This window comes from Nannospalax galili, unplaced genomic scaffold (genome assembly GCF_000622305.1).
Source record: "Nannospalax galili isolate Female #2095 unplaced genomic scaffold, S.galili_v1.0 scaffold886, whole genome shotgun sequence".
NCBI lineage: Eukaryota > Metazoa > Chordata > Mammalia > Rodentia > Spalacidae > Nannospalax > Nannospalax galili.
Genome location: NW_008355971.1, coordinates 1,427,699 through 1,451,035, shown reverse-complemented (window position 1 = coordinate 1,451,035; position 23,337 = coordinate 1,427,699). Strand labels below are relative to the sequence as shown.

General features: G+C 49.7%; 2 protein-coding genes across 3 annotated transcripts; one reads left to right on the top strand and one right to left on the bottom strand.

Moving 5' to 3' along the window:
- Positions 1-392: 392 nt before the first annotated feature.
- Positions 393-17,460, top strand: Rasgrp4 (RAS guanyl releasing protein 4). Of its 2 annotated transcripts, XM_029556555.1 has the most exons (17): positions 393-517; positions 3,772-3,956; positions 5,021-5,126; positions 5,251-5,313; positions 6,220-6,351; positions 6,463-6,616; positions 8,836-9,009; positions 10,295-10,411; positions 11,451-11,726; positions 12,760-12,840; positions 12,917-13,021; positions 13,140-13,258; positions 13,534-13,678; positions 16,103-16,139; positions 16,223-16,357; positions 16,475-16,587; positions 17,256-17,460. In XM_029556555.1, exons 1-16 carry the CDS (start codon positions 495-497, stop codon positions 16,573-16,575), a joined length of 1,953 nt encoding a protein of 650 aa, XP_029412415.1. In that variant the 5' UTR covers positions 393-494; the 3' UTR covers positions 16,576-16,587; positions 17,256-17,460. The 2 variants fall into 2 exon arrangements, 1 of the variants encoding a protein (XP_029412415.1); XR_003847146.1 differs by lacking the exon at positions 17,256-17,460 and having other exon boundaries at positions 13,534-13,694; positions 16,475-16,563.
- Positions 17,461-18,256: 796 nt separating this feature from the next.
- Fam98c (family with sequence similarity 98 member C) lies at positions 18,257-22,016 on the bottom strand. Its single transcript, XM_008853915.3, has 8 exons — positions 21,572-22,016; positions 21,346-21,491; positions 21,136-21,270; positions 20,569-20,771; positions 20,272-20,349; positions 20,074-20,190; positions 18,905-19,072; positions 18,257-18,564 (listed from the first exon to the last, which is right to left on the bottom strand). Exons 1-8 carry the CDS (start codon positions 21,634-21,636, stop codon positions 18,421-18,423), a joined length of 1,056 nt encoding a protein of 351 aa, XP_008852137.1. The 5' UTR covers positions 21,637-22,016; the 3' UTR covers positions 18,257-18,420.
- Between the last annotated feature and the right edge of the window lie 1,321 nt (positions 22,017-23,337).

Here is a 23,337-nt window from a genome sequence, read left to right as displayed (position 1 = left end):
GCCTGGTCTATATAGTGACTTTGATTCCAACCTGGGCTACATGAGATACTGTCTAAAAAGAAAGAAAGAAAAAGAGAAAAAGAAAGGGAGAGAGGGAAGAAAAAAAGAAATACAGACTTTTCTTTTGAGTATGTTTTTTACATAAATATTAGTCATGCTTTTAAAGTTGCCTTTATTGGAATATGATGCTGATGGGGAGAAAGAGAGATAGTGAGATAGCTAGCAAGACAGCTGGGCCAGAGGGTGGGGGGCGGCAGCACCGGAAACCTCAGCCTGCAGGGATCCCCAGGAGGGGGAGGGGAGCCTTTGGTCTCTCCTCAGCCTCTTCCTTCCCCCTGGCCTGGGGGGTGGGTGGGGAGGGGCAGTTCCTCTTTCCTTCCAAAACACCCAGGGAGGCCTCAGCTCCCAAGGGGCCAAGGAGCTGGTGCACTGGCTGGGGAGAAGCTGAGCCACACTCCTATTGGGACGCCCCCCGACCTCTGACTCCAGGAAATATGAACAGGAAAGACAGCAAGAGGTAAGAGGACCCCCCACCACCACCACCCCAACCCTCAGGAGACCTGAGGTATCACAAGCTCTGGAGCCTCTGACTGTGGCAAGATTGGGGAGATACTAATAACAGGGCATCCCACTCCTCGCTGGGAGATGAGATGCTCTGGGGAGCTGGGCACCTGAGTCTCTCCCTTCTGTTGTATTATCCTGTGTCCCTTCATCACAGCCCCCTCAGCTGGGTGTCTCTGTCCTCCCTGGGGTCTTCCCTGTTCCCCATTATGTTTGCTGCCCCCTGGACTGGAAACTCCAGGCTCCTGGAGGGCTGTGCCCCAGGAGGGAGGTGTGTGATGCAAGACCAGGTGGCTCCCCTACCTCTTAAACCACTCCTGACTGCTGCACAATCTACAGGGGGCTGCTGGTCTGCAGGTAAGGGTCAGGCAGTTGCTTGCAGAATCTGACATGGGCTTCAGTCTCCTGGGGATGCTTGTCCTGCTGTTGACATAAGAATGGATGGTGTTGAGTTCCCAGCCTGGATAGCTCCTCCAGCCTCTCCCAGGGTGATCCTGCTGAGCAAAGGGGAAGTTTCCTCCCCTTATTCAGCGGTTTAGTGAGGAGAATCTTAGCTGCCTCATTTCCTGGCTGTGTGACTTTTGGTAAGTTACTCAACTGCTCTGTGCCTCAGTTTCTCCTTCTATCAACAGACTAATCATAGACCTTACTTCAGACGTGCTTATGAGTCTTTCATGAGCCTGTCTAGACCTCTGGTTCTCAAACTTGAGCTTGTGTCATTAAATCACATAGACGGCTTGTAAAACACAAGTTACTGACTCACCCTTAAAGTTTTGGATTCTGTGGGTCTGTGGTGAGGTCTGAGAAGTTGTGTTTGTATTGAGCTTTCCGGTGAGTGACGCTGTGGGTACCCGTGCTTGAAATCCCTGATCTGTATAGAGTGCTCAGTCCTCGGCCAGTGCTCAATAAATGCCCAGTATTATTTAACACCTAGTAGGCATATTGAGCCCTCACGATGTACCTACCAGAGGCCAAGGCAGATTTGTTTTAGGGTGTCCGTGTTTGCGGTTTCACATTCATGCTGCAAGCCTGGCCGCTTCCTCCTCTCTTGTTTGTTTTGTGAGCTAGGGTCTTGCTCTATAACCCAGGCTGGACACCGAACTTGCAGTCTTCAAGCCTCAATCTCCCCAGTAACTGGGATTACAGGAGCACCCCCACCCCACCCAGCTTTCTCTCCTTTTCCTTCCTGCATCAGATGCATCTTCCCCACCTGGTTATTTACCAGGCTGGGCACCTCTGTGGAGCCAGAGAAAAATCCAAAGATGGTTTTCATAGGAGGACCAAACTAACCAGAGAAATTGATTCATGAAAGGGCACACAGCCAAGAGAAATTTCTGGAAGCCAGTTTTATCTGACTCTGAAGCCTGGAATCTTTCCCCGTCCCTCAATCCCGCCCTTCCTCTTCCCACCACCCCTGACTCTTGTCTCTCCATTACCCCCTTTCCCACCTGGGACAGGGTCTGGGGAGGCATAGGACAGAGCGAGGGTTATTTTTAAACTTCCCTTGAAGCTGCAGTACCCTCAGGGACCCTGCCTAGCTCTGAGGAGCCCTGGAGAGGTTCCGGTAGTTCCTCTCAGGGCTCCAAATCCAAGGCCCAGGCCAGAAGCTAAGACGCTAAGACTCTTGCATATGCAAGGCTAGTTTAGAGGAGGGATCTGCTGCCTCACAGGGACTAAGCAGTGTTAGATAGAAGGGCGGTAGGGGTCAGGATCGCTGAGAAACAGAAACAAAGAGTTTAAAGGTTGGCAGGGCTGGTCCTCAACTCGAGTGTGAGGAAAAAGCAGCAGCCTAATGGCTGTAGGGGGGTAGTTTATATAGAGAAAGAATGCGGGGGGGGGCGATGTTCTTTGCTGTTTTCGGGGGCTCTTTGCTCAGGGAAGGTGTGGGGTCTGTACCGGTGAAACTTATCGAGGAAAACATTTACTGTAAAACATGTTTTCTACAATCACGGGGTTCCAGGAACCCATTGCAGCTAAGGGCTTGGGAAACCTGTTTGTCAACCTGTGGAGCATGCTCTGGTGATCACAATACATTGGGTCATTAATTCCCGGAGCTGCTTTTGTTAGCTTGCACGTGGCTGGGTGTTGGTTGACTCAGTTCCTCTTAGGGGCCTTATGGTTTTTGGGTCTGGGGTCGCCTGGATCTGAACCCTATTAAGCAGGAGAAGAGGGGAGAGATGCACTCTGGGGGACCTGACCACATGAGTCTGCCCCACAACTGGGCCACCAGGTGCCACTTCTGCAGACCCAAGGGGTGGTTTAGAGGTGGCCTAGGGAGCCAGCAATTGGTTCTAGGGTCCTTTTTATGGGTTCTTTACTAGCTGAGGATGAATCTGAGGAGTCTGTTTACAGGATATTACCCCCATGATGCTTTGGGACTGTATTGTCAAGAGGAATTTGAGGGGAGGGAGGAATAAGAGAGGGTAAGTGGGGAACTGGAGAGATGGCTCAGCAGTTAAGAGCACTGGCTGCTCTTGCAGAGGACCTGCATTCGAGTCCCAGCACCCACATGGCAGCTAACAACTGGCTATAACTCTAATTACAGGGGAATTTGACGCCCTCTTCTGACCTCCTTGGGCATTGCATGGCATGGGTTCTCTTACACACATGCAGGCAATACACATAAAATAAAATAATATAAAAAAGAGGGGGTAAGTGGGGAGAGGCAAAATTGTGCATGTTTTCACTTGTGGAATCTAGACATAAGTTTACACACACATGCACACATAAGCATACATGTACACATATGACAAGAATGCTGAAAGGGGACTTATTTGGGGGGGAAGGAAGCAATGGGATGAGGGAAGACAGATGGGTGAGGGAAGTAGAGGACAAATAGAAACAAAGTACAATATATATTGATGTATTATGTGTGAAAAACATCATAATGAAACCCATTATTTTGTATACTAGCTAAAGTAAGTAATTTTTTTTTTAAAGGGGAATTTGAGGTCAATGCCTGGAGGAGGGAGTTCTTATGATTTTGGAGGGTCATTGGTCCTGGGGTCTTTGACCATAATTCCCTAGGAGATCTGGAATATTCTTGGGTGTTTTGTTTTGTTTTGCCCATGAATCTATGGTAGGTAGCCCTGAGATTTGGTCTTTAAGAATTTTCTCCCAAGGTGTCTACAGGAACCCAGGTCAAGAATTCTGGGAGTCTACTCAAAGCAAGGGGTTCCCTTGATTCTTTGGGGGTGGGTATACCTACAGGAAGTCCCATCAGGAATGCTCTACGAAGGCAGGAGGGCAGGGCCGGCCCCGACAGGCCCGACGCCACAAGACGTGCCCCAGCCCGCGGGAAATCAGCAAAGTTATGGCTGCCATGAATCTGGGGGTGCTGAGTGAGGGCAGCTGCAGTGAAGACGAACTACTGGAGAAATGCATCCAGTGCTTCGGTGAGTAGCCCTGCCCTGGGAAGCCTCCCCAGCCCTAGCCCTGGGTTTGGCAAGCCCAGCTCTGCCTCACTGGTAAGGAAAGTGGGTGAATGGGCGAATCTGATCCCTTCATGAAGGATAAACCGGGCGTGGGATGCAGCTACTCTGAAGACTGAGGCAGAAGGATCAAAAGTTCAAGACCTGCCTGGGCCACTTAGTGAGACTCTGTCTCAAAATATAAAGTAAAAGAGGGCTGGAGAGATGGCTCAGCAGTTAAGAGCACTGGCTGCTCTTGCAGAGGACCTTGATTGGAATCCCAGCACCCACATGGTGGTAGCAACCTTCCATAATTCCAGTTCCAGGGGATATGGCGCCCTCTTCTGACCTTCAAAGGCATTGCACTACACAGGTGCACTTACACACATGCAGGCAATACACTCATACACATAAAATAAAAATAAATAAATATTGGAAAAAAATATATATATAAAGTAAAAGGGACTGGAGAGATGGCTCAGCTCAGCGCTTGCCAAGAATCTACCAGTGAGGGGCTGGGGGTGTGGCTCAGCTGTAGCATAGCAGAGACCAGAACTAAAAATAAATAATAAAAATTTAAAACTAAGAGGGGGCTAGAGAGATGACTGAGCAGTTAAGAGCACACACTGCTTTGGTAGAGGATCTGAGTTCAGTTCCCAGCACCTACATTGGGTGGCTCACAACAGCCTATAACTCCAGTTTCAGGGAATCGAACACCTCTGGCCTTAAGGGCTTCCTGCAGTCTTGCACACAAACCCAAGTATAGGCACACACACGTATTAAAGTAATAAAAACAAATCTAAGGATTTTTTTTTAGAGAAACACCTTGGGATGAGGACAGGGAACCAAATTCCTGCTATTTGTCTCTAGCCCATGCACTGCACAGATAGGGAAACTGAGGCATGAGGAGGTTATGTTACTTGCCCAAGTTTGTACAAGGCGTCACTGGTAGAGTTAGTGTCTGAACCAGCCTGTCCCCCACTTCTGGAGACTGTAGGTCTATTGCTCAGGGCCCATTCTGACAGGACCCCCGCTTCTCCCTCCTCCAGACTCAACCGGCAGCCTGTGCCGTGGGAATCACATTCTCAACATGGTGCTCACCATGCACAGCTGGGTGCTGCCTTCCTCTGACCTTGCTGCCCGTCTGCTGACCTCATATCCTTCCAGAGCCATGATCTGTGTACAGAGGGTTGAGGACAGAGCCATGAACTCCTGGGAGATGGGGACAAGGGGACTAGGCAAATCAGGATGCTGGAAAATAGCCTTGACTAGAACTCAAGTACCAGAAGGCTGCCAAAGACGCACAGGAGCTGAGGCAGCTACAGATCTGCTATCTGGTCAGGTAGAGCTGGGTCAAGACCCACAATCCCATGAACTAAGACACCATCCTGATGCCCTCCAAACCTCCAAGATTCCCAGTCCAGTTCCCCCACAGATTCACTCAGCCCCACACTAAGCCTAAGTGGTGGCTCACACCTGTAATCCTAGCACAGGTAGGCTAAGGTAAGAGGATCTCAAGTTCAAGGCTAGCCTGGCCTACTGAGTAAGACCCTGTCTCAAAAGGGGGTAGAAATCCTAGTTAAAACACCCTTGGCTTAATTCCTGAGACCCTCTCAGCTCTGCTCCTTAGAACCCCCAGTTCTTGGAGACCTTCAACTCAACCAGATCCCATAGTCTCTCCCATCTGGTACCTGGAGACCATCAGCTCTGATCCCAGAAGTCCCCACTCCCCACATACTCCTAAGACTGTTTCATCATGACTCCCTGAATCTTACCCCAGCTGGTTCCTGATGCCTCCATCTTGCTTTCTAAAAGTCCCAGGAACTCCCCATTCTGTTTTGTTTGGTTTGGTTTTGGTTTTGGTGTTTTGGAGACAGGGTCTCCCTGTAGCTCCAGTTGGCTTGGAACATGTTGTGTAGACCAGGCAGGCCTCAAACTCACAGATCCTCCTGCTTCTGCCTCCCAAGTTCTGGGACTAAAGGTGTGTGCCACCACACTCAGCTGCCCATTCTGTTTTCTGAAACATCCAATCTACCCCAATGATCCTCCATCCTCTCACCTCAGAATTATCCCTGCGAACCCTGACTTTCAGAAACCCTCTGCACATGCGTAGATGCCTTTAGTTTAGCATTTAGAAATTCCTTAGCCTAAAACCCCCTGGTAGAGACTCTCCCCATCCCCTGTTCCACCAGCCCATGTTCATTTGGAGCACCATTGAGATGACTTCCCATCTCTAAACCCCTCCCAGGTATTGGCTGACCCAGCACCCAGAGGCAGTACACCAGGAGCCCCAACTGGAAGAAGTTATAAGTCAGTTTTGGGCTACTGTGGCTCGGGAGGGCAGCTCAGCCCAGAGGAGCCTGGGAGATGCCTCCAACCTGTGAGCCAGCCTTACCTACTTCTCTGTCCCACTCTATTCTGCCCACACCCTCCATGTCCCCAGACCCTCAATTCTGATCCACTCCAATAATCCAACCCTCTTGGCCTCCAGCCTGAGCCCTAGAGGGCCTGGGCCCCCACCTCTCATGAGCAGCCCAGGCCTGGGCAAGAAGCGGAAAGTGTCCCTGCTGTTCGATCACCTGGAGACAGAGGAGCTGGCTCAGCACCTCACTTACCTGGAGTTCCGGTCCTTCCAGGCCATCACGGTGAGAACTTTCCTCAGCCTGTCCCTGAGCAGGACAGAGATGGGGGGACCCCTGGAACAGCCATCCATCTGGGATTGTAAATTTTATTATTACTATTACTGTATGTTAGCAACAATGGGGATTGAACCCAGGGCGTTACCTATGCAAGGCAAGCTCTCTACTACTCAGTTACATTCCCAGTCCATACTGTAAACTCTGACATGGTCAACCTGACAATAAGAAGGTCTGGGACAAGGCGCTGGCTGAGCACAGAGCCCCTAGGTTCAAATCCCATTACCTCCTTTCTTCCTTTAAAAGATTTAAAATTACACTTTATTTTGTATGTGCATGTGTGGATGTGTGTGCAGATGCGCATATGGAGGTCAGAGGACAACTTGTAGGAGTCGATTCTCTCCTTCTACCATGTGGGTCCCAGGAATCCCTCTCAGGCAGGTTGTCAGGCTTGGTGACAGGCCCCTTTATCCATTGAGCCATCTTGCTGGCCTTACTTTTTTTTATTTATTTTGAGACTGGGTCTCATGACCTCAAACTATGTAGTCAAGGATAACTTTCTTTGACCTTCTGATCCACCTTCCCCCACATCCTGAGTGCTGGGATTACAGACATACACCACTACAACTAGTTTATGCAACACTGTAAATTAAACCATAGGGCATTCATGCTAGGCAAGCAGTCTATCAACGGAACTACATCCCCATCCGCTACAGCTTCTTTTTACCTAGGTAACTTTGAACTATGTCTCCCTACCTCTCAGGCACCTGTTTGGAGGATAGAGGTCATAATACTTCATTGGGTAACTGGAGGAATTAAAAAGCCCATTTAAGGGACTGGAGAGATTGTTCAGTAGTTAAGAGTACTTGCTGCTCTTGCAAGAGGACCCAGGCTCAGTTCCCAGCACCCATATGGTGGCTCAACTGCTGTAAACTACAGTTCCATAGGAACCGATGCCCTTTTTTGGTCTCTGAGGTCACCAAGCACACATGTTGTACATTCATGTACATGCAGGAAAAATATATGCACAAAATGAAAATAAATCTTTAAAAAATAAAAATATTTAAGAAATAAAAAAGGGCTGGAGAGATGACTCAGTGGTTAAGAGTACTGGCTGCTCTTTCAGAAGACCCCGGTTTGATTCCCAGCACCCACATAGCGGCTAACAACCATCAGTAATTCCAGTTCCAGTGGATCCAACGCCCTCTTCTGTCCTCCATGGGCATTGCACGACATGGGTACACATACACATATGAGCATAATACACTCATATACATAGAAAATAAATTTTTTAAAAAATTAAAACATTTAAAAGTGCTTATTGAAACAGGATATTGTGGCAGAGTCCTACAATCTTAGAAATTGGGAGACTGAAGGAGGACAGAGAGTAAGGCCAGCCTGGACTACATGAGACTGTCACAAACAAACAAAAATGCTTATTGCAATATAAGCTCATAGTTACATACTCAAAATATTTTTATCAGCTATTCATTTATTCAACTCACTGTACCTTAGTTCCCTCATCTGCTACAAAAAAAAGAAAGACCCACATGCCTTTAATCCCAGCATTTGGAGGCAGGAGCAGGCAGATCTTTTTCTCTGATTTGGGGAGGCCAGCCTGGTCTACATAGTGTGAGTTCCAGACCAGTCAGACCTACATAGTGAGACCCTGTCTCCAAAAAAGAAAAGGTTAACAGTTTCTTACCAGTACCCCCATCCCCCCAAGAACTAGAGTGAACCCTACCTGGATAAACCATTTGAAATTGCCATATTTCACTTCCCTAAAAGTCAACTGCATGTGTATCAATGTTGATAGGTGTTAGCTGTTAACGTCTAGACATTGTTTTGAGGGATGTGGGGACCTGGTTTCTTTAGGTGACAAAGATTGAGCTGCTGTGTGTGCCTGTGTGTGTGTGTGCCTGTGTGTGTGTGTGTGTGTGTGTGTGTGTATGAATGTGGAATGTACATATCATTGGGCAGTGCAAGTAGAACCTGGTTTCATTCCCTCGTCCCCATCCTTCCTTTCCCTAACTGTGCACCAGTCGGGCTCACAGTTATGAGCACACAGACTGGGGAAGAACATGATGATGTCAGGGGACCCCTGGAAGCCTGGGCTGGGGGGAGACAGATGAGTAAGGCTAGACTAAGCTAGAACACTAGAGATCACACCTGCTAGAAGGATGGCACATGAGCACCATGGGCCACACTGACGCCAGCCTTGTCCTCAGCCCCAGGACCTTCGAAGCTACGTTTTGCAGGGCTCAGTGAGGGGCTGCCTGGCTCTGGAAAGTTCCGTGGGTCTCAGCAATAGCGTGTCCCGCTGGGTGCAGGTCATGGTGCTGAGTCGTCCAGGACCTGCACAACGTGCCCAGGTGCTAGACAAATTCATTCATGTGGCACAGGTGAGTCCCTGACCATCCAGCCTAGAGGTGGGGTGGGGGAACTGTGAGGTTGGGAGAGCTACCTGACCCTCCATATTCCAGTTGGCTAAAGTTCCAGGCTCTTGATCCCAGCAGGCCATCCCGCTATTGACACCTCTCCACCAGCACCCCCACATCACACCCAGGCCATGCCTCCAAAGCCACACCTCCAGGGATTCAAACTCTAGACTGTGACCTTGATATCACAGCATCAGATCTTCCTTGGCCACCTCTTGACTATGTAGGTAGAGGAGTTAACTGGGTCCCTCCAGGCGCCATCTCCCAAGCCGGACAGATATTCTATCCCAGGGCAGTGAAAACTGCCTTTCCATGCCCTTAGCTTTGCGTCATCCAGCAATGAGGTCCTAGCTCTAGTCCCTAGGTCCCCTCAATTTCTTTGGGACAGTGACTATATTATTCTTCAAGCCACCCAGTCTCTCTGTGGCCCAACCCATTGAGTCTCAACCCACCCTTCCTCTCCCTCCCTTCTGGGAAAAGGGAAGCCTTGTGGCCACGCCCCATTATATATTTCCAAGAAGGCCACACCCTTCCTTAGAAAGCTTCCATTTCTTTGCTGCTTCTTGCTTGAAGATATATCTTCAAATATAGATTTATATCTTAAAATATAGGTTTATAATATGTAATATGATATATATTTTAAAATGTCAGTCCTATGGATTGAACCCAGGGCCTCCTGCATGTTTGCTGATGGATTCTAGATGAATGCTCTTCCACTGAGCTATATCTTGCTGAGCTTTTTAAATCTGGGGGCTCTGGCACTAGCCTGGGGTCTTCTTGGCCTGAGCATTTTCTATTTGGTCCTGCCTCACCTCTCCAGTGACCACCACCCTTCAAGCTTGGGAGAGGGAAGGGCAGAGGGAATTTCCCTAATGCCCCATGGACCTAACATCTGTCCCACATCTATGTTACACTTCCATGTCACTCTTGGCCTGTTTGATTCTACCTGGACCCCAATCACAGTCCATGCCTTCACCTGTGTGAGTCTCAGACCTGTCTGACACCCTGACACCTGACTTATGTCTAAACCTTCTCTACTCCTGGCTGACACAAATCTTTCTATTCTCCAAGTCTGTCCAGTTCCTGGTACTTGCCTGGAACCTTGTCTGCCTGACAAACCTACCTGCTCACACCTGCCCCATGCCCACATTGGTCCACAATCACAACTGACTGAGGCCACTGACTCAGCTCCCGCTCCATGTTCCTAATCTTTGGGACATCCTACCTCTGACATCACTTCCCTTCCTAGAGGCTCCACCAGCTACAGAACTTCAACACGCTGATGGCAGTCACAGGGGGTCTGTGTCATAGTGCCATCTCCAGACTCAAGGACTCCCACGCCCACCTGAGTCCTGACAGCACCAAGGTAATCCCCCTTACCGTCCCCAAAGTTCAAAGTGGTTACGTGTCGTGGACCCCCACATATCACTCCCCAACTGCCATCAGTCTCTATCCAAGGGCTCTAGAACCAACCTAGGACCTTGCTCCTCCAAGTCCCACAGATCCTTGGCTACTCTCATTTTTCCCACCCACCATGGTGCTGCACCACTGAGCTATGCTTCAGTCCCTCCCTCATAGACTCTAGGCCAAGTGCTTTACCACTGAGTCACCCCAGCTTCTCACTGGTGGACTCTAGGAAAGTGCTCTACCACTGAGCCACACCCCAGCCTCACAATGATTGATTCTAGGCAGGTGCTTTACCATTAAGCCACACCCCCAATCCCTCACTGGTAGATTTTAGGCAAGCACTCTCTATTGTGAGTGTGGTCCTGAGCAGGGCTATAAGGGAGACAGAGAAATGCTAACAGAGAATTGGCCAGACCAGGTGGCGAGCTAAGTCACCCATCCAAAGATGTCAATATTTGTGTCATCCAAGGGAAGAACACATGTTGGGTATGTTCTGGAAAGCCTCTGGGAAGATCAAGTGATTCGTGATTCTGTCATGTGGCTAAGGACAGTTAGTGGCAGAAAAACGGGAATAATTCTTTGAATCCTACAAGCTGGGCTAAGCAGTTTAGGCTTTATAGGTTTGTACAAAATCACTCTATCTTAAGCTGGGTATGGTAGCACATGCCTTTAATCCCAGCCTGGTCTACATAGTGAGTTCCAGGCCAGCTGGGTCTACGGGGAAACCCTGTCGAAAATAGGCCAAAAGGGGAAAAAAAAAAAAAATCACTCTCTCTTGCAGAATGGTAGATAATGGGGCTTCTCTGAGATGGGGATCCAAGAGGGTCCCATCACCATTGACTGAGGTCAATGGGTGATGTAGAAGAGTTGTAAGAGGTGCCTAAAATTCCATGAGTTCCTAGGGGTCTAAAGCCCACATAGGAGGCTGCTAGGATTCTGTCCTCCAGGAGGCTCAGAGCAGAACCTCTCTGGTCCATAGCACTGCACCTTCCATACAGGCCCTGCTGGAGCTGACAGAGCTCCTCTCCTCCCACAACAACTACGCCAGGTACCGCCGCACCTGGTCCAACTGCACTGGCTTCCGGCTGCCTGTACTGGGTGTGCACCTCAAAGACTTGGTCTCCCTGCATGAGGCCCAGCCTGACAGGTTGCCAGATGGCCGCCTGCACCTGCCCAAGCTGAATAGCCTCTACCTACGGCTGCAGGAGCTGGCCGCACTCCAGGAGCAGCATCCTCCCTGCAATGCCAATGAGGATTTACTACATCTGCTTACGGTGAACTGTGTGCTCTGTGTACCTTGAGCCCCCTGAAGACCTGGGGGACCAATATTTAGAGTCCTAGGCCCCTGGGGGTCTGCAGGATCAGGATAAGTAGCTGTGGAATGAGGGGTTTTGTTTGTTTGGTTGGTTGGTTTGGTTTTTGCCATGCTGGGGATTGAAAACATGGACCTCACCTATAGTATATAAGCACTCCTCTACAGAGCCACACCCCCAGATCCTAACTGTTGGATTCTAGACAGGTGCTCTACCACTGAGCCACACCCCCAAATCCTCACTAGGGGATTTTAGGCAGGTGCTCTATCACTGAGCCATACCCCCAACCCCTCACTGGGGGATTCTAAGCAAGTGCTCTACCACTAAGCTGCATGCCCAACCCAAGCATTTTTCTTCTTCTTTTTCTTTCTATTTTATTTTATTTGTCCAAGACAGGGTCTCAGACTGTAGCTGGGGATGGCCTGGAACCCTGAGACAGCAATCCTCTTGTCTCAGCCTCCAAACCGATTACAGGCATGAACCGGGAGGCCCAGCAGTGGGCTTCATGGAACTCAAGATTTTTGAAGCCACAGCTCCTAGGGGGACTAGCTAGCTGTATGACATTGGGAAAAATCACTTAATCCCTCAGTTTCCTTACCTGAAAAATGGAGGTAATCACGACTTACTTCAGAGTGTAGCTGAGAAGACTCAATCAAAAATGAGTTGGGTGTGGTGACACGTGCTTTTAATTCTGGCACTTGGGAAGCAGAGGCAGACAGAGCTCTGTGAGTTGGAGGCCGGCCTGGTCCATATAGCAAGTTTCAGGCCAGCCAGGGCTGCATAATGAGAATCTGTCTGGAAAGCAGGAAAAAAAAAGGGGGGGCGGGGGAGGGCATCAGTGGAAACAAAAGCAGTCCTGGTTTGGGAAGGGACCGGTATGAAAGGTGACAGCTGTGCCAGGACAGGTCCAAAGGGTCTTAGAAAGAGGCTGGGGAGCTGGGGCCAGGCAGAGACTGTCATAAGGAGGGACTTTAATGCCCTGTCCATTCCCCAGCTTTCCCTGGATCTCTTCTACACCGAAGATGAGATCTACGAGCTTTCTTATGCCCGGGAACCTCGCTGTTCCAAGAGTCTGGTGAGTTCTGACCTCTGACCCGCCCCCCCAAACCTACACCCTGAGTAACTGTGCTCCTCTGTGTGTGTCCTTCCAGACACCCTCCCCCTACAAAGCACCTCTGGTGGTAGAGTGGGCCCCTGGTGTGACACCCAAGCCAGACAGCGTGACCCTGGGTCGGCATGTGGAACAGCTGGTGGCGGTGAGGAGGGATTGTGGTCTGGTGGAGGAGTACCATATGGGAAGGGGTGAGGGAGTCAAGCCCACCGGGCTGAACCTGGAGGCCTTGGCCTCAATATACTCTCTGTGCTCCTCTGAAGTCTGTGTTCAAGAACTACGACCCAGAAGGCCATGGCACCATCTCTCAGGAGGACTTTGAGCGACTCTCGGGCAACTTCCCCTTTGCCTGCCATGGGCTTCACCCGCCTCCCCGCCAGGGGTAAGATACCCTGACTCCTGGGTTCCCCCCAAATAAGGATTATGATGGGTATGGTACTGCCTTTAATCCCAGCACTCAGGAGGCAGAGGCAGGGGAACTCTGTGAGTTCAAGGCCAGCCTGGTCTATACATAGCGAGTTCCTGGCAAGCCAGGGCTGTATTGTGAGACCCTGTCTCAAAAAAAAAAAAAAAAAAAAATGGATCTTGGATAGGCCAGGATGTTTTGTGGGAGGGAGAAGAGGCCAGTAGTGCTAAGGTGCAGCCTTTGCCCCTCAGGAGCGGCTCCTTCAGCAGAGAGGAGCTGACTGAGTACCTGCTCCGTGCCAGTGCCATCTGCTCCAAGCTGGGCCTGTCCTTCCTGCACACCTTCCATGAGGTCACCTTCCGCAAGCCTAGCTTCTGTCACAACTGCGGTGGCTTCGTGAGCACTCAACCCTGTTAGCAGCCTTGGCCCTGTCGCCCCTGGATTGTCCCAGCTTGTCACAACCCAGCTCAGGGAACTGCCCTAGAAGACAGACAGTCCCCACAGCCAGAAAATGCCCCACTTCCAGAAAGCCCCAGCCTCAGATATTCCACATCATTCATATAAGCACTGAATACTGGACATTCCTATATCCCACTTAATCAAGCTCTACATGATGCCAGGTAATGTCCACCCCAGACAATGGCCAAGCCATGAATAATATCTGAAGTCCTGGGTAATTTCCACAATGCTGGATAATCTGCAAACCTGGTAGATTGTGTCCAAATAGAATCAGTCTCCAGTTGGGCATAGAGGCACATGCCTGAAATCTCAGTGCTTAGGATATAGAGGCAAGAGGATCTGGAGTTCGAGTCATCCTCAGCTACATAATGAGTTTGAGGCCAGCTTGGGCTCCATGAGGCCTTGTTTTTTAAAAAATAATAGGACTGGGGAGATAGCTCAGCAGTTAAGATTAAGTTTGGTTCCTAACACCCACATCAAGCAGCTCACAACCACCTATATTTCCAGTTTTAGGGGAACCCAATGCCCTCTTTTCAGCACTGAGGGCACCTGTATACATGCAGTACACTTACAGACAAGAAGACACACACACACACAAATAAAATTTAAAAATAAACAATAACTGTAGCTGGGCCTTGTGACCCATGTCTGTGATTCCAGCACTTGGGAAGCTGAGGTGGAAGGCTTTCCATGTGTCTGAATCCAGCCTGGGCTACATAAGGAGCTCCAGGTCAGCCTGATCCACATTTAGAATGAGACAGTGTCCCACCCAGCTCCTCCCAAAAAGTCACCAGCAAGATATCTCAGCTGGTAAAGATGCTTGCTACAAAACCTTAGAGATTGAGTTCAATCCCCAGGACCCACATAACAGTGGCAGGAGAGAACTGATTCCACAAATTTGTCATCTGACCTCCATACAGATGCTGTGGCCCTAGTGCCCCCCCAATACACACACAATGGTAGTACATTTTTAAATTTTTAATAACAAATTATTCAAGAGCTTGGTGTGGTGGCACATGCCTTTAATTCCAACACTTGGGAGGCAGAGGCAGGTGGGCTCTCTGAGATTGAGGTCAACCTGGTCTACATAGCAAGTTCTAGGTCAGCTGAGACCACAGGGAGACTCTGTCTCAAAAATAACCAAAATAGCTGAGCATGGTGGTACATGCCTTTAATCCCAGCACTCAGGAGGCAGAGGCAGGCGGATCTCTGTGAGTTTGAGGCCAGCCTGATCTACATAGTGAGTTCCAGGCCAGTTGGGGCTACAGGGAGACCGTGTCTCAAAAAGACCAAAAAAAATCCAATAAATAAATAAATAAAAACTCAAATTATTTAAAATAAAGCAAATTTGGGGGCTGGAGAGATGGCTCAGCAGTTAAGAGCACTGGCTGATCTTGTAAAGGACCTGGGTTCAACTCCCAGCACCCACATGGCAGCTAACAACTATCCATAACTCCAGTTCCAAGAGATCCGATGCCCTCTTCTGACCTCCACGGGCATTGCATGACACGGGTGCACTTACATTCATGCAGGCATACACATAAAATAAAAATAATAGATAAAATGTTTTAATAAAAATTAAAAAAAAATATTTAAAAATTAGTCTCTAGGAGGACATGGTGGTGTAATCTTTAATGCTAGTACTTGGGGGGCCAAGGCAGGTGGATCTCTGTGTTTCTGTGAGTTCCAGGCAGGCCAGCCTGGTCTAGATAGCAAATTCCAGGTCAGCCAGAGCTACATAGTGAGACCCTATCTTAAAAAAAAAAAAAGATAGATGATAGATATAGATGATAGATAGATAGATAGATAGATAGATAGATAGATAGATAGATAGATCTCAGTCTGTAATTTCTGAACACTTGAACCATCCGAGCCTGCATCATTTCTAAACGAAAGACATCCTTGATTTTTTTTGTGTGGTTTTCCTCACTTCTGATCCTCCTACCTTAGTGTCTTTGGAACTCCAGGTATGTGCCACCACACCTGGCCTCAAATTTTTGATAGTGGACAGACCACAACTTTCAAATCAAGACTAATCCACAAATCTCAGCTTGCTCCCCAGGTGAATTTATTCAACACTGTCTACTCAGCACCTCTCATGAGCCAGGCAATTCCAGGACCTGGAGGTACCAGGGAACTATACAAACAGTCCCCACCCATGAAATGTGTATTTTATTAACTCAGAAGTTTACCTAACTGTAATATCCTAGGTGATTCCCAAGCCTGAGGTAATCTCCAAGTTCCTTTAATCTTGGTTGAAATTCCAAATTCTTGAGAAATTTCAAAACCTTACCGCTTCTATCCCCTCCCTCCCACACTCCCTCTTCTAGTCTGGCTGACCAAATCTCCTTTTTTCCCCAGCTCTGGGGTGTCACCAAGCGAGGGTATCGTTGTCAGGGTAAGTGAGGTGCCCTTGAGCGGGAGGGACTCCAGGACTTGCAGACTGGAAGAATGAGGTCATTAATGGCTCCTTTGCCCTAGACTGTGGGCTGTGTTGTCACAGACACTGCAGGGACCAAGTGAGGGTGGAGTGTAAGAAGAGGCCAGCGACTAAGGATGACATAGGCCCCCCAGGAGCTCCTGTGCCAGCCACACCACTTCCTCCTGCCACCTGTGGTAAGACCCAGAGCGCAACAGTACTGGGAAGAGGGCCTGGAGGATGGGGTTCATTCCTAAGGTTATGGGGTCCCTCCTGTCAAAGCCACATCTCTTCCACCATCACACCACAAACAGGCTCAGAGGAAGATCTCTCCTATACACTAGCCCTGACCCCTGAGACTGGCTACCACCTTCGTTATGCTTGGACCCAAACAGAGTCTTCATACTCTTCCTGAGAGCCAGAGATGGTAAGAGGGTCCTCCCACCTGGATATGGGAGACACAGAGCATTTGCGGGGGCAGGGGGGATAGGCAGATCTGGAGTCATAGGAAAGTGAAATAATACAAAAGTCCTTAGTCACCTAGATGGGAGGGTAGAGATACTAGCTAATTAAAAATATATTTTTTCTGGAGACAGTGTTTCACTAGGCAGTCAGGCTGGCCTCCAACTCACAATCATCCTCTCTCCACTTCCAGACTGCCACCATGCCCAGCTGACACCCATTATATATTAATGCTGACAGAAATTATAAAAGTTTTAATATACCATGGGGACAAAGATGGATAACTATTATAATAGAAAAAGGATTTAGGGAGGAAAAAAAAAAAAGCTGGGCATGGTGGCTCAAACCTGTAATCCTAGCACCTGAGAGGCTGAGACAGGAGGATTGCCACAGGTTAAGGGCTAGACTACATGGTGAGTTTTGGGCCAGACTGTGCTACAGTGGGAGACCCTGATTCAAAAATAAAAAAGCAAGGACACAGCTAAATATGTCAGGAGCTATAACAAATATTCTTGGAACAATTTCTACTCCTCAAATGCAGAGACTTCAACTGGGAATATTGGTTCCTAACTTCGGCAGTGAACTGTCTACTAGACAAATGAAGCCCTTCATTACCTATTCTTCCTCTTCCAGGTCCCCTTCCCAGCGCCAGTGCTACCGACCACAGCATCCAAGTCCAATGCCTAGACAGCATCTTGGCTCCTCTTTGCCTCCGTCCCCCAAACCATTGCCTCTTTCCCACTCACACTGCCTCTGATGAAGCACCCATCATTTTTACCCTGGAAGAAATTCTTTTTCTTTTGCATTGGCTGTCAATCATACTCTTTCCCCCACCTTCTGCATCTGTGGCTCTGTGTGTTGCATGCATTTGGACTCCAGGTGTCATCTCACTGACTCCCCAATCCCCAGATAAGGTGACTGAATCTTGGTGAGGTTAAGTTTCAAGCCCAAGGTGTTGGAGGCAAAACTCAAGCCCTGGTTCTCTAATATGGAAGCTCTGAACCAATGGATCACAAGGACACTTAGCATGAGTCAGGAGGCTGTAGGCATGGAGGGGAGAGAGTCCTAACCAGTGATAGGAAACATCCTTTCTCTGCTCAGAGCCCTCCCACAGCAACTCACTCAAGGGAAATCCCAGTTCTATGGTTCACAAAGCTCCAAAGGATCTGCCTCCACTTCCCCTCCCACCTCCTTATTTCATCTTGTTCCAGCTATGCTGGCCTCCATGTTTCTAGAACACGCCCCCAAATACTCCTATGTCAGGGCCTTTGCATTGGCTGTTCCCTTTCTCAGAATGCCCTTCACCTGAGTTCCATATAGTGCTCTGGGATTTTGTTCAAGTGGCATCCCCTTGGTGCTGCCTCCTGACGTCAGATATGTCACACAAATATCGATCTGTGCCTATTCTTACTGTGTCTCCATGCCTAGCACAGGATTGGCACCAGGCAGGAATATGTAAAGTGTTTGCCATATGCTCCACACACCTACAAGAAGGTAAAGACATGTTGCCTAAGAGCAAAGGACTTGCCCAGATGGAGAGGGTGCAGGGCGGCAGAGACACCCCCTGCCCCTCCACAAACCCTCATCCCTGACCTGGTCCCCATAGAAACATCCTATAACCATGAAAAACAAATTTATTTTTCAGAAAACATGGTTTTTACTGTTGAGTGTTAGACAGGGGTAGGACATCTAAGGCTTGGGCACTAGGAGATATTTTCAAAAGCGATTCCCCAAGGATTACCAGTGGCATCAGCACCTCACAGAGGACACCCTCTACTGACTCCCCCGCCATTCTTCTTTACTTTTTCTTCTTCCTACGACCCCAGTGCTGGCCACCAGCCTTTCCCCCACCTCCATCTTCTCTTCGGTTCTTCCAGATAGGCATAGGAGCCTCCAGTTCACCAGGGCGGCCCCCACGGTCTGGCACATCACCCATAAGCACCTGAGAATTGATTAGATAAGTTTCAAATGGAAGAAAAAAGAACTAGGCACGCTGGTACACCATCATCCCAGTACTAGGGAGGTGGAGGAAGGAAGATTAGGGGTTCAAGGTCAACCTCAGCTATACAGTAAGTTGAAGGCCAGCCTGGACTCTACTAGACCCTAGCTGAAAGAGAAAAGTCCTTCTAGCTGTCATTTGAAGGGAGTAGTTTGGAGCTAGTGAGCCCAGAGGTCAGAAACCAGGAACTGCACTGGAGTAGGAATCCAGGAGGAAGAGGGCAAGCTTGGACTAGGGGAAGGCCATAGATGCTGGGGCCCTCCCCTAGCCCACGTGTGCCTACCTTGTTGATGGCACAGCAAGTCCCTTGGCGGGCAGCCACACTGGTGGCTGGGACCAGACGAGAAAGGTCAGCTCGGGCAGCCAGAATGTGCGCAATGGAGACATCTGATTCTGGAGTCAGAACCTCTCGGATTGGAAACAGCACTGTCTTCATGGCTTCTCCTTGGGCCTGGAGTAGGAGGGGAGCACATGGAGGAGCTGTCCAAGAACTCATCCCAGGTGGAAAGCATCTTGGATGTGATTTGTTCCCGAAAGGCACAGGCGCTATGGTGGAAAGCTGGGTATGGTGGTGCAGGGCTGTAATCCTAGTATTTGGGAAGCAGAGGCTGAAGGATCAGGAGTTCAAGGTTATTGTAAGCTACACAGCAACATATGAGGCCAGCCTGGGCTACATGAGACCCAGTCTTAAAACATTTAATTAAAAATTTAAAAAGAAGTGGTAAAACCTCTAAAAGGTAGAGAGCCTAGGTGAAGGTAAGCACTTCATAGGGGATACCACCCTTGGAAGGGATTAATGCAAGTTTATCAGAAGTGGATTAAATCTCACTGGACTGGATTCATTACCAAGAGAGTCATCTCACTGGCCTTGATTTTGTTTGGTTTTTGTTTTTTTGAGACAGGGTCTCCCTGTAGCCCCAGCTAGCTGTGTAGACCAGGCTGGCCTCAATCTCACAGCCTCTTGAATGCTGGGATTAGAGGCATGAGCTATGACGACTTGTTTTCCACTCCCAATTCCTTAACCATCTTTCCACAGTGTAGTGCTACCCACCATGGTACTGTGATACAGTATGGAATACTTGCTAGATTTGGCTGCCAAAGCTTGAGTTTTTCAGCCTCTAAAACCATAAACCAAAACAAACTTACTTTCATTATGAAGTACCCAGCCTCAGGTATTTTGTTGTGGCAACATAAACAGACTGAGATAGTCTTACAAGCCCACTTTGGTATATAACAGTAGATCTGAGGACACTGCCAGCTGAGAGCTGGGAAGAGCTGGGAATGCGCTTGAGGTCCTGAGAGTCTAGAACCCCTGAACTTTATAAGATTTTTAAAGTGGCCTGGGCCTTAGAACTTCCCAGAGGGTAATATTCCTAGTCCTCCTTCCTCTCCCCTGCAGCTGTGGTTCCCATGCTGGCCCTGCCTACTCTTGTTAAGATCCTCTGCTCACACCTCTGCTCGATCACTCCAATGGAAAGCCGATGTTGTCAGATCCAGACGCTTGAGAAGGAGGCAGCGGCGGCAGCAATACTGTTCTGTGAGGCGTTGGGACAGAGACTCCAGCGCTTCCTAGGAGGAGAGTTCTCAGTCATGGCAGAGGTCCCATCTCTGATGAGGACAAAGTTCACAGCAGTCTATATACACTCTTACCCATCGTGATGCATCCAGTGGGGAGCTAAGGAGAGGCTGCATGGAATCTGGGGGCAGGGAAGGCAACAGCTCCGAGATCTGATGGGAGAAGTCAGAGGCCAACTGAGGCACAAACAGGGTGGACTCTCTTTGTGGACCCTAGTTCCCTTCAGTCCTGTGAACCCAGATCCTTCCAGAAGCAAGAGTGCTGGCCAGAGCTCTAAAACCATCCCTGTGGTTGGACAATCTTGCTAGAGCTGCTTTTGAAGACAAAGATTCACTCCCCCAGGCAAGGTAGCTCAAGTGAGGACTCTCCACCTTGCCATGAAACTCCCGAAGTAGCTGGCTGGCTAGGGTTCCAGGCATGGGTTTAGGGAGTCCTAGAGCTTGAAGAATCAGCATCAGTTCCTGGACCATGCCATTTTCTTTTGTCCCTTCTCCAACGGGAAGCACAGGACCAGAACGTAGTCGGAGCTGCAGATGCAAGAGACGGGCAGCGTGGAGCTCGGAGCAAAGAAAGCCTAAAAATAGGAACAGATCCTTCCTTACAGGCACCACTGTGAAGAATGGCTACCCCACTATTCCTGCGCACCCATAACCCGGGCCCCGCCCCCAGCCCCCAGAGAGAGCCTCACCCACTGTGAGGCTTGTCCCTCCTCCTGCTACCCACTTCACATACACCTGACATGTCCATCTAACTCAACCCACTTGATCAAGCTTTCAGAATCTTTCATCAGAACGCTAGGTCCGCCGCAGTCCTGACTCCACCCACCTCGGACCCTCCGGACAACGCCCCTTCGGGAAGCCCAGCCTCTTCAATATTCCGAGCCCGCCCCAGCCTCGAGGCCCCTCCCACTTCCGCCTCCCAGGGCAGCCGAGGCTCACGCAGCAGGCGCAGGCCGCCGCCGGGCTCCCGCAACACCACCGCGTAGTCTCGCCCGCAGAGCGCGCGATCAGGGCAGTGCAAGGCCCGCAGCAGGCCGGCCAACTGTCGCAGGAACGCGTCCTCCGCGCCGGGACCTACGGAAGGAGGGAGGCATCAGGGCGCGGCGGACCCCGCGGCTCCACCCTCAGCCCATCCCGCCGCACACGCACCCTGGCCGGCGCTCAGCACTCCGGAGCCCTCCGCTCGCTGCTCCAGAGCTCCCAGAGTCTCCAGCTCGGCCGCCAGCCGCGCGCACAGCAGCCTGAAGGCTGGACACCCGGGGCCACGCGACGCCACCTCCGGGAGAGCCCCATACCTGCGGCGGGGCGGGCGTCAGTGTGTATCCCCGCGAGCCCGCGCTTCCGCACCCGCTGTCACACCCTCGAGCCCCTTTACCCGAGAGCTAGCAAGTCCAGGGCCACTGCGGTCCCCTCCCACGCCGCCGCCTCTGCCCCCTCCATGGAAGCTTCTCCTGGGGCCTGGGGGAACGCGCCTCCTTCCGGCTGGGACAGGTTCCGCCCCCCTGCAGCCTCTGACCAATCACGTCCTGGTGCGAAGGCGCTTCGGCATTCCCATTGGCTCAGGAGGCTCCGCCCCTGCCGCCCTGCAGGTAACCTATCAAGGGTTGTAAATTTTACAGCGTGCCATAATTAGGATCCTGGAGATCGTGGAAGGCCTGTGAGTGCCCCTACTATGGAGACATAAATGCAAGTTCGGTTTCCTTTTCCTCAGCTTCTGCTCCTTTTTTGTGTGCGTGACAAGGTCTCCCTATAACGCTTTTGTAGCTCAGGCTGGACTCTCAGTCCTCCTGCCTCCTCCTTCCCCAGTGCTTGATTAAAGACGTGTGCCACCGCGCCTGGCTGCCCTTTGTTCTCAGTGCACCCCGGATCAAATGTTCGTCCAGCCTTGTACGAAATCCAGCCTGTTCCTTTTTCCACCCTACAGTTGGAATTATGTCTGCACACCCTCACACCCACTCTCCCACACAGCTAGGTCCTCCTTCCCTTCCATCACAATGGGTTCCCTGTGCAGCCCATCCCTCTGCCTCTCTAGACCATGTAGAGCGGAAGCAGGCGCCATGTGCCATCCCAGAATGTGAAACTGCACAGTAGGAGGGAGGCAGGCAGATAGGACTAGGGCTTGACTTAACCAGCATGTTCCTGCCAAATTCGTTTTCCATCTATACAGGGGGATAAGAGGATAATAATATATACATATATACTTTTATTTTTAAGTGGGTTCACTATGTATTCCAGGCTAGTCTGCAGCTGAAATCCCTCTGCCTACCCAGTTCTGATCACAGGCTTGTGCCACACTTTACCTTTCCTTCAAGTACCCACTTTTTTTTAAAGACAGGGTCTCACTGTGTAACCCTGGCTAGACTGGAACATGCTAATATAGACCAGGCTGCAAGATCTCACTGTGTAGCCATGGTTGGCCTGAAACTTGCTATATAGACCAGGCTGCCCCGGAACTCATAGAGATGCCTCTACCATCCAAGTGCTGAGATTAAAGGCCTGTACCACTATGCCTGGCCAAAGGGCAAGTTTTTTGGTGGTGGTGGTTTGGTTTGATTTTGTATGAGACAGGGTCTCTTGTAGCACAGGCTGGCCTCAAACTCAAAATGTAGCTGAGGATGACCTTGAAATCCAGATCCTCCTGCCTCCATCCCCCAAGTACTGTGATTACATACATGCTTGGGACAAAGAGTAAGTCAGAATGAATTCAGGGCAGTACTATGATCTAATTGTAGTTACAGTCTAATTCTAAATCCCATAATTCCATGCCTTTTTAATATTTTTTTTATTATTTTTAGTTTATGCATATGAGTGTATTGCCTGCATGTATGTAAGCGTACCACACATGTGCAATGCAATGCAGAGGCCAGAAGAGGGTGTCAGATCCCCTGGAACTGGAGTTATAAGCAGTTGTTAGCTGCCATGTACTGGGAATAGAACCCAGATCCTCTGGAAGAACAGCAAGTGTTCTTAACTGCTAAGTCATCTCTCCAGTCCCCAATATGGCATTTTTACACTTGTCTTTCCTTCTGTCAGGAATTGGTTTTGATTTTTTCCATAGCATATTGACTTGAGATTTCTTAATAAAAATGAAATTACTTCTTAAAAAACACTGCTTCATTTATTTATTTATTTATTTATTTA